The sequence below is a fragment of the Parasteatoda tepidariorum genome, chromosome 7 (assembly GCF_982258835.1).
Source record: "Parasteatoda tepidariorum strain Cologne lab strain chromosome 7, Ptep-v5.0, whole genome shotgun sequence".
Taxonomy (NCBI): Eukaryota; Metazoa; Arthropoda; class Arachnida; order Araneae; family Theridiidae; genus Parasteatoda; species Parasteatoda tepidariorum.
The window spans coordinates 91594281-91608633 of record NC_141761.1 but is presented as its reverse complement, the minus strand read 5'-3'; the positions used below and the strand labels follow the sequence as shown (position 1 = coordinate 91608633).

At 31.0% G+C, this 14353-nt stretch overlaps 1 protein-coding gene across 2 annotated transcripts in view; it reads right to left on the bottom strand.

Moving 5' to 3' along the window:
- The window catches only part of LOC107443883 (voltage-gated inwardly rectifying potassium channel KCNH6), a 398302-nt gene that overhangs the window by 1633 nt on the left and 382316 nt on the right, over positions 1-14353 (bottom strand). For both annotated transcript variants that reach the window (XM_087168266.1, XM_071183149.2), the window contains 2 exons: positions 10087-10389; positions 5615-5774 (listed from right to left, as the gene is read on the bottom strand). In XM_087168266.1, the coding sequence (XP_087024392.1) occupies positions 5615-5774; positions 10087-10389 (463 nt within the window). The remainder of the gene's footprint in view (positions 1-5614; positions 5775-10086; positions 10390-14353) is intronic.

Genomic DNA, 14353 nt, shown 5'->3' with positions numbered 1-14353 from the left:
TAGTCTATTTATTTAATTGCGGATCTTTAAAAAATTTGAACGTCTGTCTCCCTTTCTCGGATCTCTGTCATTCCAACCCCCAGAGCTTCATACTATATAATTCAACCTGAGTTTTAGTTTGGGCGATGGAGCATGGGACCTCTAGGGTGATTTGGCAGAGAACGGTGGCTTTCTTAGCTGCCAGATTGTTTCATAATGTATGTTAAAATTTGATAAATGTGGTAGGATTTGATAATTTTATAATGATGCCTTAAAGCATGAAATAAAAATCATTTATTCAGTTAAATTTACTTTTCAGTTTTGTTTTTCTACTAAATGTGCAAAAGAACTACAATTTTGAAGGCAAACACTTCCGTTAATATATGGTCGGAAACCATTACCATATCAATGGTTTAAATATCGCATATTTTGGTTTTATTACGAAATTGTATTGTTTTTTTTTACAGGAAATGCCTTTACCATACAGCATTGCACCAGAATTTTTTCGTTGTGTGCTAAAGACAGAATTATTTACTGATTCATCATCCTTATTTTTTAGAATTGGAAGAGGTCTTTAACGATGTTAAATAAGGTTGAAATAAAACTTTTTAATTAATAACTGGTTTAAAACAGATTAATGTCTTAATTGGAAGAGGTCTTTAATGATGTTAAATAAGGTTGACATAAAACTTTTTTATTAATAACTGTTTTAAAACAGATTCTATAATTTTTTTTTATAAAATATAATTAAGACATTAAACGAATAAATTTAAAGAAAGAATGTGATTAAAGACAAATAATGTAAAAAAAAACAGACATATCATCATTTTGATTTTACAACCAAAAAACTTTTCTCAATAGCGAAGCACAGAATGAGAGACGAAAACATGAGTCGCAGAAGAAAATTACAAACAAGATGCAACAACAAAAACGTTTTTTGACAGATAAGGGTTGGGAAACAAGTTTGAAGAAAAAACTCAGTGGGTCACGAAATCAGTCGGGTGATATGAAACCAGAGGAAGGGTCCATGTTATAACAAGCGATTAAATTTCAAAGTGGGTCACGCTATTTCTTGAAAAAAACACCACTACGCAAGGGAAGGTGGATGGTATGTATTGGCTGAAATTTACTTGACCACAGATTTCGTTTTTACGAGTGCTCTGGACTTTTTTTTATTTTTGTAAATGTTTTAAGCAATATCAGTATTAAGATTTCTTTCGGTGATGTGAATAGTATTTCTTTCGCATAATTTTAACAATTAAAAGAAACATTTTTTTTAGCCGAATGCATTATACATTCTAAACATTTGTAACAAACAAAATACTGTCTTTAGCCACAGTATTTATATTAATAACCTATCAGGTCTTATAAAAACTTAACCCCATTAGTATTGTTGCTATTTTTCTTGCCATCAGTGCCTTTTGAAATTTAGTAAACAGCATTATTGTTTTCTATTGAACAGCCATTTCCTTATTTAAATTACACTGGTGGACAAAATTAAGAGATGGAAGACATTTTCCCAAATATCTAAAAAAATACTGAACATAAATAAATGAAATTTGGTATGGATATAGCTTATTCCATGATAATAACGTATGCAAAACAAAAATGAAAGTGCCATTCACTGACAAGACCTATAGCCAATAAATCCAATGCAGTCTGAACTTAAGGATAAAAGATGACAATAAAAGTGAGGCTTGTACAGTGTGTGTTGCCTCTAGTATGGTGTATGGTCACCCCTGACAGACAGACATCATGCACAACGAGTATGCATGCTGTTAATAAGGAAGTTAAGGAGGACTTGTGGAAGACCCTCCCATTCTTCCACCAGAGCAATTTTTAACTCCAGAATGGTTCTGGGGGGAGGTTGGCGCATCGCAATAGCTCTCCCAAGAGCATCCCGAGCATGTTCAATAGGATTCAGGTCAGGGGATTTGGCTGGCCAATCCATTCGTTGAGTATCCTCGCTTTCCAGATACTCATCAACCATGAGAGCTGTGATGCCAGAATTGGCATACACATATGTATTTTCTATCTTTTAAAAATATCCTTCATTACTTAAACTTATTTTTATTAATGGAAGAATTACTTTTAAAATAAATCAAAAACTTAATCTTTTTAAGCGAACATAAAATATTTATTTCTTCTCTTCCAGATCAATGTAACGGATACTTTCTTTTCATTTCATTATTATGCAGACATATTAATTCACTGTCGCCTCTAATCGAAAACAAAAATCTATTTATAACTTTTTACTCTAATTTTCCAACGGCTAAATGTTTCGGTTGCATGGTTATAATAATTCACATAAATTTGTTGGCGACTCGTGATCGCCAAGGTGTTCTTTTAAACCCATGTGTATATGCTAGTTGGCTTTGTTTTTGGCTATGATATACGGTGATAAATCGCCGCTAATTTTGGATCTCCTACCCATACTTTCTCTGTCCGTTGAGAATAAATATATTCACTTTGAATTTCAAATTTGTGGAGGCTGGGAGCCCTTTAAGGGCCTCCCAGTCTAAATTTTCTAAACGGTCAGAAATGTTGTTCTGGCTTTATGATCTCTCAATAGAGAGTATTATTATTTCATCCCTTTAAGGGATTTCTTATTTTCAAGATGTGGCCACTATCTGATTCAAATTATACTTAATAAAATCTAAATTTACATTCAATGATTTGCACATTATTTCCTGGAAACTCAACTGTTATTGTTTTATTCATTCAATATTGGCCTAAATGAACATTCATGTAAACCACTATACAACCCTTGACGGCTAATGACGGGGAAGCAATCTCCCCTCACCATAAAACCCTATGCGGTCGCGCATTTTCGTCCATAAAAATGAACTCATGGCCAACAGCGCCCCTGAAAAGACGCACATAGGGCTCTAGGATCTCCTGCCTGTACCTCTGGACATTCACGGAACCATTGTCAAGCACATGGAGCGGTGTGCGGGTATCTTGCATGTGCGAAAATGCTTTCCATCTCTTAATTTTGTCCACCAGTGTATTATTATTATTTTGAAATATTGGGCTAAAAAACACATTTGAAAATTAAAGTAGTTATATATCTTGAGACTGTAATAAAATCAGTAATAAATGTATCAAATGAAAATAAAAAAAATCTATAACTAATTTGTTTAAAAGCAAAATTTTCATTCATTTTCCAAAATCGCGTCAACGCCAGCCAATATATAACATCTCTTTTCCCACAAGTAGTGATCTCATTTTTGACCAATAGAGTGGTACGGCCACTTTGAAATTTAATCGCCCCATTCATTATAGATTTGAATCTATAATATGTTTGTTTATGGTTTTTGTATCATTTACGTTGCCTAGCTTTATTGATATACGTATAGCACAACGCATGCGCTTTCTTCAATTGGATAACATTAAAAATTTGGTTCAAAGCACTCATAAAGATCGTTTTAAAATAATTAAAAGCTTTATCACAATTAAAAATGTGATATTTAAGTATTTTCCAATGTTAAAAATACTTCCTTAGTGTAATTACAGAAAGATTTAAAAATCATTGCAATAACTGCCATTTAGATTTCTAAAATTTTTTGAACATGCCATAATCAAACACAATTCTATGTTTTAATGTGAAATATCTAAATAAAATTTTTTTTTTTTGCATATCTCATTTAAACTTATTTTTGTGTTCGTTAGTTATATTACTCAATTCTGACTAGAAACCTTAATCGATTCAAGACGTCACCTCAAAGTAAATTTAGAAGAAAGAAAAAAGCATATATTTATCCAACACGCACTAAACAATCGGCTTAACGCTAATTGAACTTTCTATCAAGTAAACCATCTTTCAATCTTGTAAAATTAAATTTCAGAGATACGTTAAACATTTCTTTTACATAGAGTTCACTCCTGCTGGATAGGTTTTAGTAATCGGAATTTTACGTAGTACAATGTGAAATATTTTAGTGTTACATTAAGTGCCATTGAAAAATATTTTAGTGTCTCTCCGTTTTGGCCACAGATGACGCCGGTGGAAAACAAGGAACGTACCCTGTGCCTTAAATTCATTTGGTTTCACCAAGCAGATTTGCTGGTGCGGCATTAGAAACAATAACAAAAACATACATTTTAGTTCTACTGAATACAAAATATGGTGGCATATACTTTACACCAATTAGTGTAAAAGAACATTTGCACCAAGAACGAAGATTAATGCATGGTGTTTCACTACATCCCTTTGCTACAGAATAGCTTTTGCAATTTTTGGTTAAAAGTAACACGAATTGTTTTACACTGCTCTTACAGATTTTTTGTGTCTTTGTATACGCATTGCCAGTGTTTTCTATACTAGGTTTTAGATTTGTTTTACCAGAATTTTGAGTGCGTTTTAAGTTCTTCTTTGGAATTTTTATTCTTTTTCTCTTTGTTATCTATAATGTAAGAAAATTTACGTTTCAAAATGCCAAAAATGTTCGTTACTACTTTACACCAAAGTGGGGTAGTGAAACGCCATATATAACTCTAGGATCTAGTGTTTCACCACACTAATGTTCTTTTACACCACTTGGTGTGAAACAGCCATCACAATTTCTATTACTCAATAACATTAAAATTTATATTTAGAGTATGATAAGGTATACATAAAGGGTCAGTAAAGTTATTTTTATGATGTAATCCAAATTAATAATCATTAATTTAGGATTCATATATACACTAATTCTATAAAAAAAAATTTTTAATTTGTAAATTAAACTTCTGCATAGCACGGAGAGACTCTTAAAACAAATTCGAACTAGAGTTAACAAAGCGGAAATTATAAATTAGATCATACAGTTCTCAACGATTTTAAAAATAAATATAATTAACCTTATTACGCAGCTAAAAATATATCTAAGCATTAAGGGGTAAAGTTTTGTTTCTGTTGATGAATATCAGAGTTGAAAATTGCAACGCACTCTTGCCAGCCAATTTCAGATTGTAAACAAATTACTCACGATATTGTATAGCCTGTCTATGCAAAGAACTCCCTCACCATTCATCTTGAGCGATGGCGGTGACTATAGTTACGAGGTTTAACTATTTTAAGTAGAGGTGTTGGATTAATACTTTGGACAGGTTTTGGCTCGAGTCAGCGAGAGAAAGAGAATCAGGGAAAAGAGAAGCTCCCCTCTTTGAAATGCGCTATTTCTTGTTTTCATGGCCGCAGACGGTCTTAGATTTTGTGGCAAAGGGAATTCTTTCGATAGATAGAATGTACTTGGCGTTTTTTGAATATTTAAGGCTCACAAAGTGCCTACTTTAGTAGTTTATGAGATGAAAATATTTTTCGTACTGAGTAAAAGCAGAAGAATTTAATGTGAGATTATTCAATTTTAAGCTTTAACCGGAATAAAGTGCTCCGTCACACATTTTTTTAGGTAATTCAGAATCTTATTTAAAGAGAAATTATACAGTAGTTTTTATCATGTACTACTTAGTAGTTCGAGAGCGTAACCCTAAATATGTTATCTAATTAATGCAAATGATCTCTTAAGTTACGAAATCAGAAACAAAAATATACTTTCCAGCTGATGCGTATGTGCAAGTGCTTTTATATTAAATTTATCATTTTTTATTTATTAATTCTTAATTATTATTTATTTAAACTCCTCATGATTACCTGATAAAAATAGGATGAGTGGGAACGACACCTCTCCGCAGAAGTGGGTGGATCAACTTTGACGACTGGTGATGGGGGAACAGTTTTGGCATATGAAGTTAATGGAATAGGTTCCTCATCGATTACTTCGGGAATATCATCAACTAATTCTTCCTGTGATCTGGAAAATAAAAAGATAAAAAAACGTCATCGACTAGTATGAAGAGAGTGTATTCTTTTTTCAGAAAAATGTAATTTTATCGATAGAGATAAAATTACTAAAGCGTAAGATAATGGGATCTCTTACATTTTCTCATTCCACATCTAGATCCAGTTACCCTTCTCGAAACTTTTTTTTCAATTTTAATGATATTGCACAGTAAAAAATTCCAGATAAAATTACCCCCGGCACTTTAGGAGCATCATCCGTAAAATTTAAATTAACCATAAATATCATACCATAGTTTTTACAGTATTATTTATTTTATTAAAGTAATGCAGTGATTTAAAGGGTAATTATTACTGTAAAAGTTACGGTGTATCAGATTGTTTGTTCCGTAATATGTTCTGGTAAAAATCGATTTTACGGTAAAAAGTACCGGTACTTTTTGCCGTAGTTTTGTTCAGAACTTTTTAAAGTGCGCAAAATGAATCTGGTTCTTCGGGTTATAGTGAATTTCTTTTTCTTTGCTAAATATGAATCGACAGTAAAAATTTTACTTCAAAATTTTTAAATTGGGATATTTATCTATATAAATTGCTAAATTATATTGTTATGAACCACAATGTATACTGAGAAAATAAAAACTTATGCTATATTTAAGCTTATATGTATATAATATGTACACTGAAAGAAAAATAATTTTCAAAACTGCCAGAACCTGGTGAAAATAATTGTGTTTCTGGAACGATGGGAACGCCATAAAACTCAGTATTTCACACTTAAGCACTCTGATAATAATTTCGGTAAAACTAACAATAAAATATGATTTAATACTATGTGATGATATTTGGTAAATATGTTAAAATTCAATAATTTTATTAAAACGTAGCATGAAAACCATTTATTCGTTTAAATTTACTGATCAGTCTTATATATTTCACTTGATGTATGATAGTAGAAACTATAATCTTGAAAATTAGAATTTCAGGTAAACCATTATAATATGAATAGGAAAGTTATAAAATGAATGGTTTAAATACGCTATAATTTGGTTCCTGTTATCATTATTCTGGTTTTTTAACCATATACGTCATTAACATACAGTACGGTAAAATTATCAGAATTTATTTTTCCTTTCATTTCATGATCTGGTGAAAACGAAGATTTCAACCACTAAAAGCTATAGGCAGAGTATATAATAATAATTTATAGGCCTCAAAATTTTCGGGACAAAAAACCAATTAAAACCTATAAATTTATAGACTGTTAATCATATGCATACTTTTAATTAATGCTTTTCTTTATAGGTAGCTTGAAAATTGGATTTAAAATATTATATTGAATAAATTTGACCCAAGAGTATACTAAGCAATGTAAATGCAATGCATTGCCCAAACACCCCGTGAGGGTCATATAGATTGAAGCTCCCTAATTTCGTGGTTAATGGTAGTAGTTTGGTCAACATTGACCACCAGTCACCCGTTCTTCACAGAAAAATTGATACCCTAATTTTAATCTTGATAGAACTCCAGACTCCAATGCATTTAACAAAAAGAGAAGAAAAAACATTTTTTTTAAAAATTTCTGGGAAGCATAACACAAAGCGCTTGATAGAATAAATTAATAAAATGCCGTAAAATACTTTTAACTTGGATTTAAACTTTATATTATACAACTTTTGACGTCCGGTGGCTGAGCGGTAGCGCTTCGCGCTGTCATGCCACAGGTCCCTGGTTCGATCCTTAGGGCCGGGCAAGGTAGACTCAGCCTTTCATTCCTTCAGTGGGTCGGTAAATGAGTACCAAGCATGCTTGGGAACTACTGGAGGTTCCGCGTTCGGCTGACACCTGACCGGAACATCTGCTCCTGCACCCCAGAGCCCAAGGTCAAGAAAACTGAGATGGGCACAGTAGGCCTTGGCCCTCTATGGGCTGTCACGCCACTGAGTTTTAGTTTTTAATTATACAACTTTATCTAAGGCATAGCTAAAGAGGCCACTCAGATAAATTTTGGTTCTGCAGTTTGGTAAAACTCTTGACGCCAACTCGATTAGTAATGTATTAGTGCCATGTACATCCGCATATTGGGCATGTGTAGTATTCCAAAAAAATTATTTTTAAGTAATACAAAGGTTGAAATTTCATATATATGGTAGAGCTAAATTTCTAGCAGAATTAAACAATTAACTACAGAATTAAACAATATTAAAATTGTTGTGAAAACAGAACTAAACAATAACGACAAATAGCTAAAAATATCACAAACAAGATTTTAAAAAAATTTTAACCTTACCAAAAAAATAAATGATAATAAATCATTATTTTGATGTTTCGACACACCATTGAGACAAACCTAAAAGGAATGCATTTATTCCCATTTAAAAGCTTTTAAGTATTGACGCAATATTTTGACAGAGTAATTTTCTATTTCCCCTAAGGAACAAAATTAAATGTACTTTAAGAAGGCAAAAAAATTATGCATTATCCTTTCATCCATATTTTTTACTTCTTTCTTCATCTTTTTTGTGCATTTATATTTTCTTTGTCTGGAATTTTTCGTAGCAAAGAGAAAGATGCCTCATAAATTATAATTAATAATACCAAGAATTCCGCCTTGAAGCATTAAACTGATTAAATTGCGGTCCGTTTATAAGAGTACCAATCAATATGTGTATACTTATACTTCCGCTGCTAGACTAAACCTTCCGTTTCATGTCTTTGTTTCGTTTTCGGTTATGGTTTTATAAATTTTAAATTTCAATGTCAGCGGCGTTAACTTTACTTTTTTAATTAATATATTCGGTTAATGTAATTGTATAATATTTAAAATCTCCGAAAAACAATTGTTGTAAGCAATTAAACAAGTATTTAATCCAATTTTTAATATTAACCATTAAGTCTATTGTTTTTCATTTTTAAGCCTATTATTATATATCAATTATGCATTTAATTACATTTATTGATAAACTTAATTTAAGCAAATATGTCATTTCTTTATATCTAATTAATAAATTTATGTTGTAACTGTAATAATATATGCATTTGAAAACTCAGAAATTAAATTACATCAATTTCAAATATGTTAGTTCTTTTAATCTATTTATTAAGGTATATGTTGTAATCGTAGTTACATATGCATTTAAAAATTTGGCTATAGAGTTACACCAATTTCAAATATGTTATTTCTTTATATTTTTTTAATAAGTTACATGTTGAAATCGTATAGAAATACATTACTTCCATGGATTTACATGCTTAACAATTTTATTTAGCCACTTCAAACCCAAGGTAGATAAGACAAAAGACGGTGTACCCTCTACTTAGAAAAATTAACAAGTGTTGGCTAGCCTTTCTGGAGATTGCTTAAAATTTTGTAACGTTAATAAGCAATTTTGTTTTTTAAAATCTTAAACTTTTTCACACCTACATGAAATGAAATGAAAATATTTTTGCAGTTATAAATACTTCAAAATACACATATTTTTTTATATATTTGATAAAAAAAACTTCTTTATATTTCATAAAAAAAGCTTTCACTATGAAGCAATTTTTAGGCCATGAATGGCCATCAGGTCTGAAAAGATTGAAGACACTGTCATTACTTTGAATTGAATTGAAACGACAGTTTTGTTTATTCTTGTGTTAGCATTTATTGTAAGTGGTCCATATTTCAAACTTAAAGAAAATATATTAATTAAATAAATTATAGCTGGAAAAAATAATTTCCACCCCGGAAAAATATTCTGGTTAAAATTACCGTGTATTATATGGTAATGGAATTTATGGTTAAAAAAATCTGATTAATGGAACCAATATATACGGTATATTAACCAACCATTTGGATTTACAGGAAATTCAGGTTTTCGACTTTGACCAGACATTTACTAAAAAATATAAAACAAAAAAATAAATTTGAGCAAGTATATGGTTTTGAGGCTATGCTCTAAGGTATCATGAAAAAACTACTTAATTTTATCACATACTATAAAACCATATTTTATTGTTAATTTTGCCAAAATCCTTACCAAAGCTCTTCGGTAAAAATGGCCGAGTTTTTTGAGGTACCCATTGACCCAGAAATACGGTTTATTTTATCATTTTCTCGCAGTTTTGAGCGTACATTTTTTCTAAGTGCACGAATCCTGCGATTTATTAGTATTCTGCGATTTATCATTATTTAATAATAAATATCCCCAAGTGCAGACGATGTATGATTTTAATGTTTAATGTCAATATTTATTCAAAACTTTCTGCATTAGATAGGGTAAGCATGCTGTACACGTCATGTGTTTTAATTATAAGAATGAAACAAAGTTTCTAAGAACACTTACTTGCTTCCCCGTCCGATTATTTGCCGCAGCGAACTATCGACAGGCACTGGTGTGCTCTGCAAGCTGATCGCTCTTCGATAGACACGAATTCTTGATTTCTCAGTGAGCGGAAGTTGTATTGAACTTGAGCGAAACGGCATCATGGTTTGGGGTGGCAAATTCTTAGATGTGGCGCCTGTGCTAACTGGAATGGATGGAGCAATTTCTACAGGAGGTAAACCTTGCAACTCGATTAGCCGATTGAGCAACTGAATGAGACCTTGCATCTCGGTGCTTATTCTGTTGTCCAAGCCTTGGATTTGTCTGAAAATTGGAAAGATGTGTACGTTTATTAAGCAATTTTCGAACAGTGATGTTTTTTGAACTATAAAAATCATTGCTATTACACTCTACAATGGATAATTACGATAAAAATTAGTACAATAGAACCAAGATTATCCGACGCTTGATCATTCAGTTCTTTGCCTATCTGAAACCTTTTAACCCATTAAACGCCGCCATATGAACCGTTGATAAAAAATTGGAATTTTGGTATGTTTTAAGGAGTAATAGACATTTCTAATCATATTAGCTTCAAATTTTTAAAAAAAATTTAATTTTTTAAAAGATATAATAGGGTCCCAAAATGGGAGACTTGGCATTTAATGGGACTAACATAGCTCACTTACACACTACGCTCCAAGTTAAAGGTTTAGTTTCATTACTTGCATATATTTTGATAAAAATCGCCAAATCTATTTTAATGGGATCAATAAAGTTAAATTTGAAATAAACATGCTTGAACGAAGAAGCAAAATAGTTCATAAATATTTTTACCAGTTTTATTATTATTCTTCAAATTTGCCTTCAATTTTGTATGAAACAAAATTGTACACTTTTTGTGAAACATTACTTTACATTTTTCACAACACAAAGGAGTGTTCTTTTTGCTCAACTTATATTTTGACTGCTTACTAGCCAGTGTAATTAAAAGATAAACTCCATCAAATCGAATGTTGGTATTTACTTGCCCATGTGGTCCAAGTCCATAAGGCAAAGTCTCCGGTACATCCCATGACTACATCGCGAAGAAATGTTAATTTTGACATCTGTACATTAACCACACGATGAACTCTCCATGCTGCTACCTCAGCCATGTTAAGAACGTTGGTAAAAATGGGCCACCACCACTTTTTACAATTTATTTTTGGTCTGTAAGAACTGAAATCGGTCAAGAATATCAACACCACCCATGTTCTGATTATATGAGGTATATATTCCAGGTAGAGGTAAATCAGTTTTCTGCCTGGACTTTTGGCACCAACGTTTTACACGTCCTATTGGTTCAATTCCCTCAAAATTTGATGCCAGGAATACAATTTTATTGTCTTTCCATTTTACAACGCTAACACTCTTTGTTGTAACGCAGACTTAATACTACAAGCACGTAAAACTACATTTATGACCTGAGAATTTATCAGTATCTAATGTTTCCATATAATGAATGCTTGCTGCACAGTTAAAAACCTGCGAATCACTTTTAAAAAGTTCCTTAGAAAAAAAAAACACACTCACCGAACGATTAGATCAAAATACTGAGAATTTTTTTTTTTTTATCTTACAGTTTGAAACATTCTATGTGACAGAATGGATAATGGGAGGGGTCACAATGAGCAATTCAACACCTGCACTGATAATATTTGACCTTCAACAACAAAAGAGAGGGCACTAAGTATGACGAAAAAGAATCCATAAATATTTGCCTTTATGTAAATGTGTTGAGGATGGTGTTAGTCACAGAATGCCAAGTCTCCCATTTTGGGACCTCTTTAAATAAACAACTGTAAAATCGGTCTAAATCAATTTTTTAAAATTTTGTTGGCGACTATATGATGACAGAACAATTGTTTTGTATATTCAATATTTTTAAATTTCTCGACTTGAAAAATTATTTTTTTTCTGATATTATTTTCATTTGAAGTAAAAAAAGCGATTTTGATTACATTTAGGCAATTTCTAAATAAACAATTTACATTTCGAACCTTCTGTGAAAATTTCTAATAAAACTAAAAACATTCAACAGTCGATAAAAAATATAAAAAATATGCATGTGAATTACTTAGCGAGAAAAAAATTCTTAAACAAAGGTTCCCAAAATGGGAGACTTGGCGCTTAATGGGACACTCGTTTAAAGCATTCGAACACAGGTGTTTTCATTATTAATATTGATGTTATTTTGCGCATTCTACATCCGAATGAATAATCTGTAATGTCAGAAATCCCTTACTTCAAAAATAGCTAAGATGTATACATGAGAATGAAGAATCGTTATTATTAAAAATTTCGTATTCGAAAATGACTTTTTTTTTAAATTCTGAAGACTAAAATAGGGAGAATGAGTAGTCGCAGTTTGGAAAATATAGTCCCAATAGTTTGGTTAAGAGAGCGGTCCAAAGCTTAAACCCACTCCTTAATGTGAATTTTACTTCTGCGAATTTCACCATATCTCGAGAAATGTTCAAGCAAATTAAAAACCTTTCTAGACAGCTATAAATTCGCTTAACCAAAGATAATTCCATGCAAAATTTAACTTTTAGTAAATATTTATTACTTTTTATTATTTTATTTAATAAAAGTCGAAAATTTTTGAATTATGAGGTATACAGATTTTCACCTCGTTTCAAAAAGTGCCATTTTAATTGACAAAATACGCACTTTGAGAGCAATCGGTTGAATAAGTTCTTGAAAGATCCAATTATAAAAATATGCCTTTTTTCAAAATTTGACTTCTCACTGACTAATTAGCATATCTAAGGTCACATTCTTGAACCATTAGGATTGAGTTCTAGAACGTAAAGATCCGATCATTAAATCAAAAATTATTTAAGGTGGTCTGTTTATTTCTTTGCGCACTGTGCACCAGAAAGAAGCAAAATTGCTTTTTATTTTGGAGCTCCATGGTTCTCTTTCTAATGAAAAGTCAGCCAACCTTATCATTGTATGGATTTTATTTTCAAATTATACGACATGGGTTGGGAAAAAATTAATTCCTTTGCATACGTTTAATTCAATCCTTATTAATGTCTCTTTAACATTACAAATCACATGGAAGTTAACAGAATAGTCACTGTTTCATCAAGCTAAATTTTTATTTAATACAGTTCACATTTTTCATTAAAAAATGATATTTTCCAAGATCAATGAATTACTAAAAATATATAATTTAATATAAATCTAATTCAATGTAAACATAAATCAGCTTAAATTAATATAAATAATATAAATTTAAGCAAAGTTTGTGAAGAATTGGAACTATGCTTGTAGAATGAATTTCATGAATTCATGTCATATTTCATGAAAGCAACAAATTTTTTATTCAAATTTTTTATTTAAATTTCTAAATTTAAGCATTTTGAAGTGAAGAAAACCAGTTTTATGCATTGTTTCTGTATGCATTATTATGTATTATTTCTGTATGTATTGTTTTTGTATGTATTATTCTACATTTCTAAACTATTTCATGTATTGTTTCTGGTGAACGACCACCTTATAAAGCCACTTGACTGCTTGAAACTGGTTGTATACTTTAGCTGAGAGAGATAACGTGTCAATGTAAAACGTAGATTCAACTCCCAGAGATAATACTACAATAATTTCTCCATTTTTTCAACATATGAGGGGTTTTCCCTTTCCTGCTCTCCTCAGTTGGTGAACCAGGACTACAAACACGCGATTCTCTCTCGCTCACATAGATAGTAGCACCACATTTGTGTTCATCACAAAAAATACCTCTTATGAAATTTAATCAAGAGTTTTAGGAAATTTAACCATTCATTTCTTTCTTTTAAATCAATAATTCAAGTAAATGAGACACCAAAAGCTATTTTACTTAGTTCAACTGTGAAAGAAATGGGAAAAAGTATAATTGCACCTCTGTCATAAGATAACCGAGTTAAAAATGTAGCGAATAAGCATTACGTTTATTAATTGGATTAGTTATTGTAAAGCAAATTGAGACTAATGTTTGATATGATTTTATGTTTCATATAAAATCCTATGAGTTTCTTCGTAAATTTATAGGATTTTTATAAAACATCTGCTTGTTGAAGTACCCCATTTTTATCCTTTACAGTGATATTTATCATACATTATATTCTAATCCTTTCTGCAGGCATTTCGGATTTATTTCTTGTATTGTACTTATTTTGTATTTATTCCTTGTATTGTAATTATTTTGTATTGATTCCTTGTATTGTAGTCATTTGGTATTGATTCCTTGTATTGTACT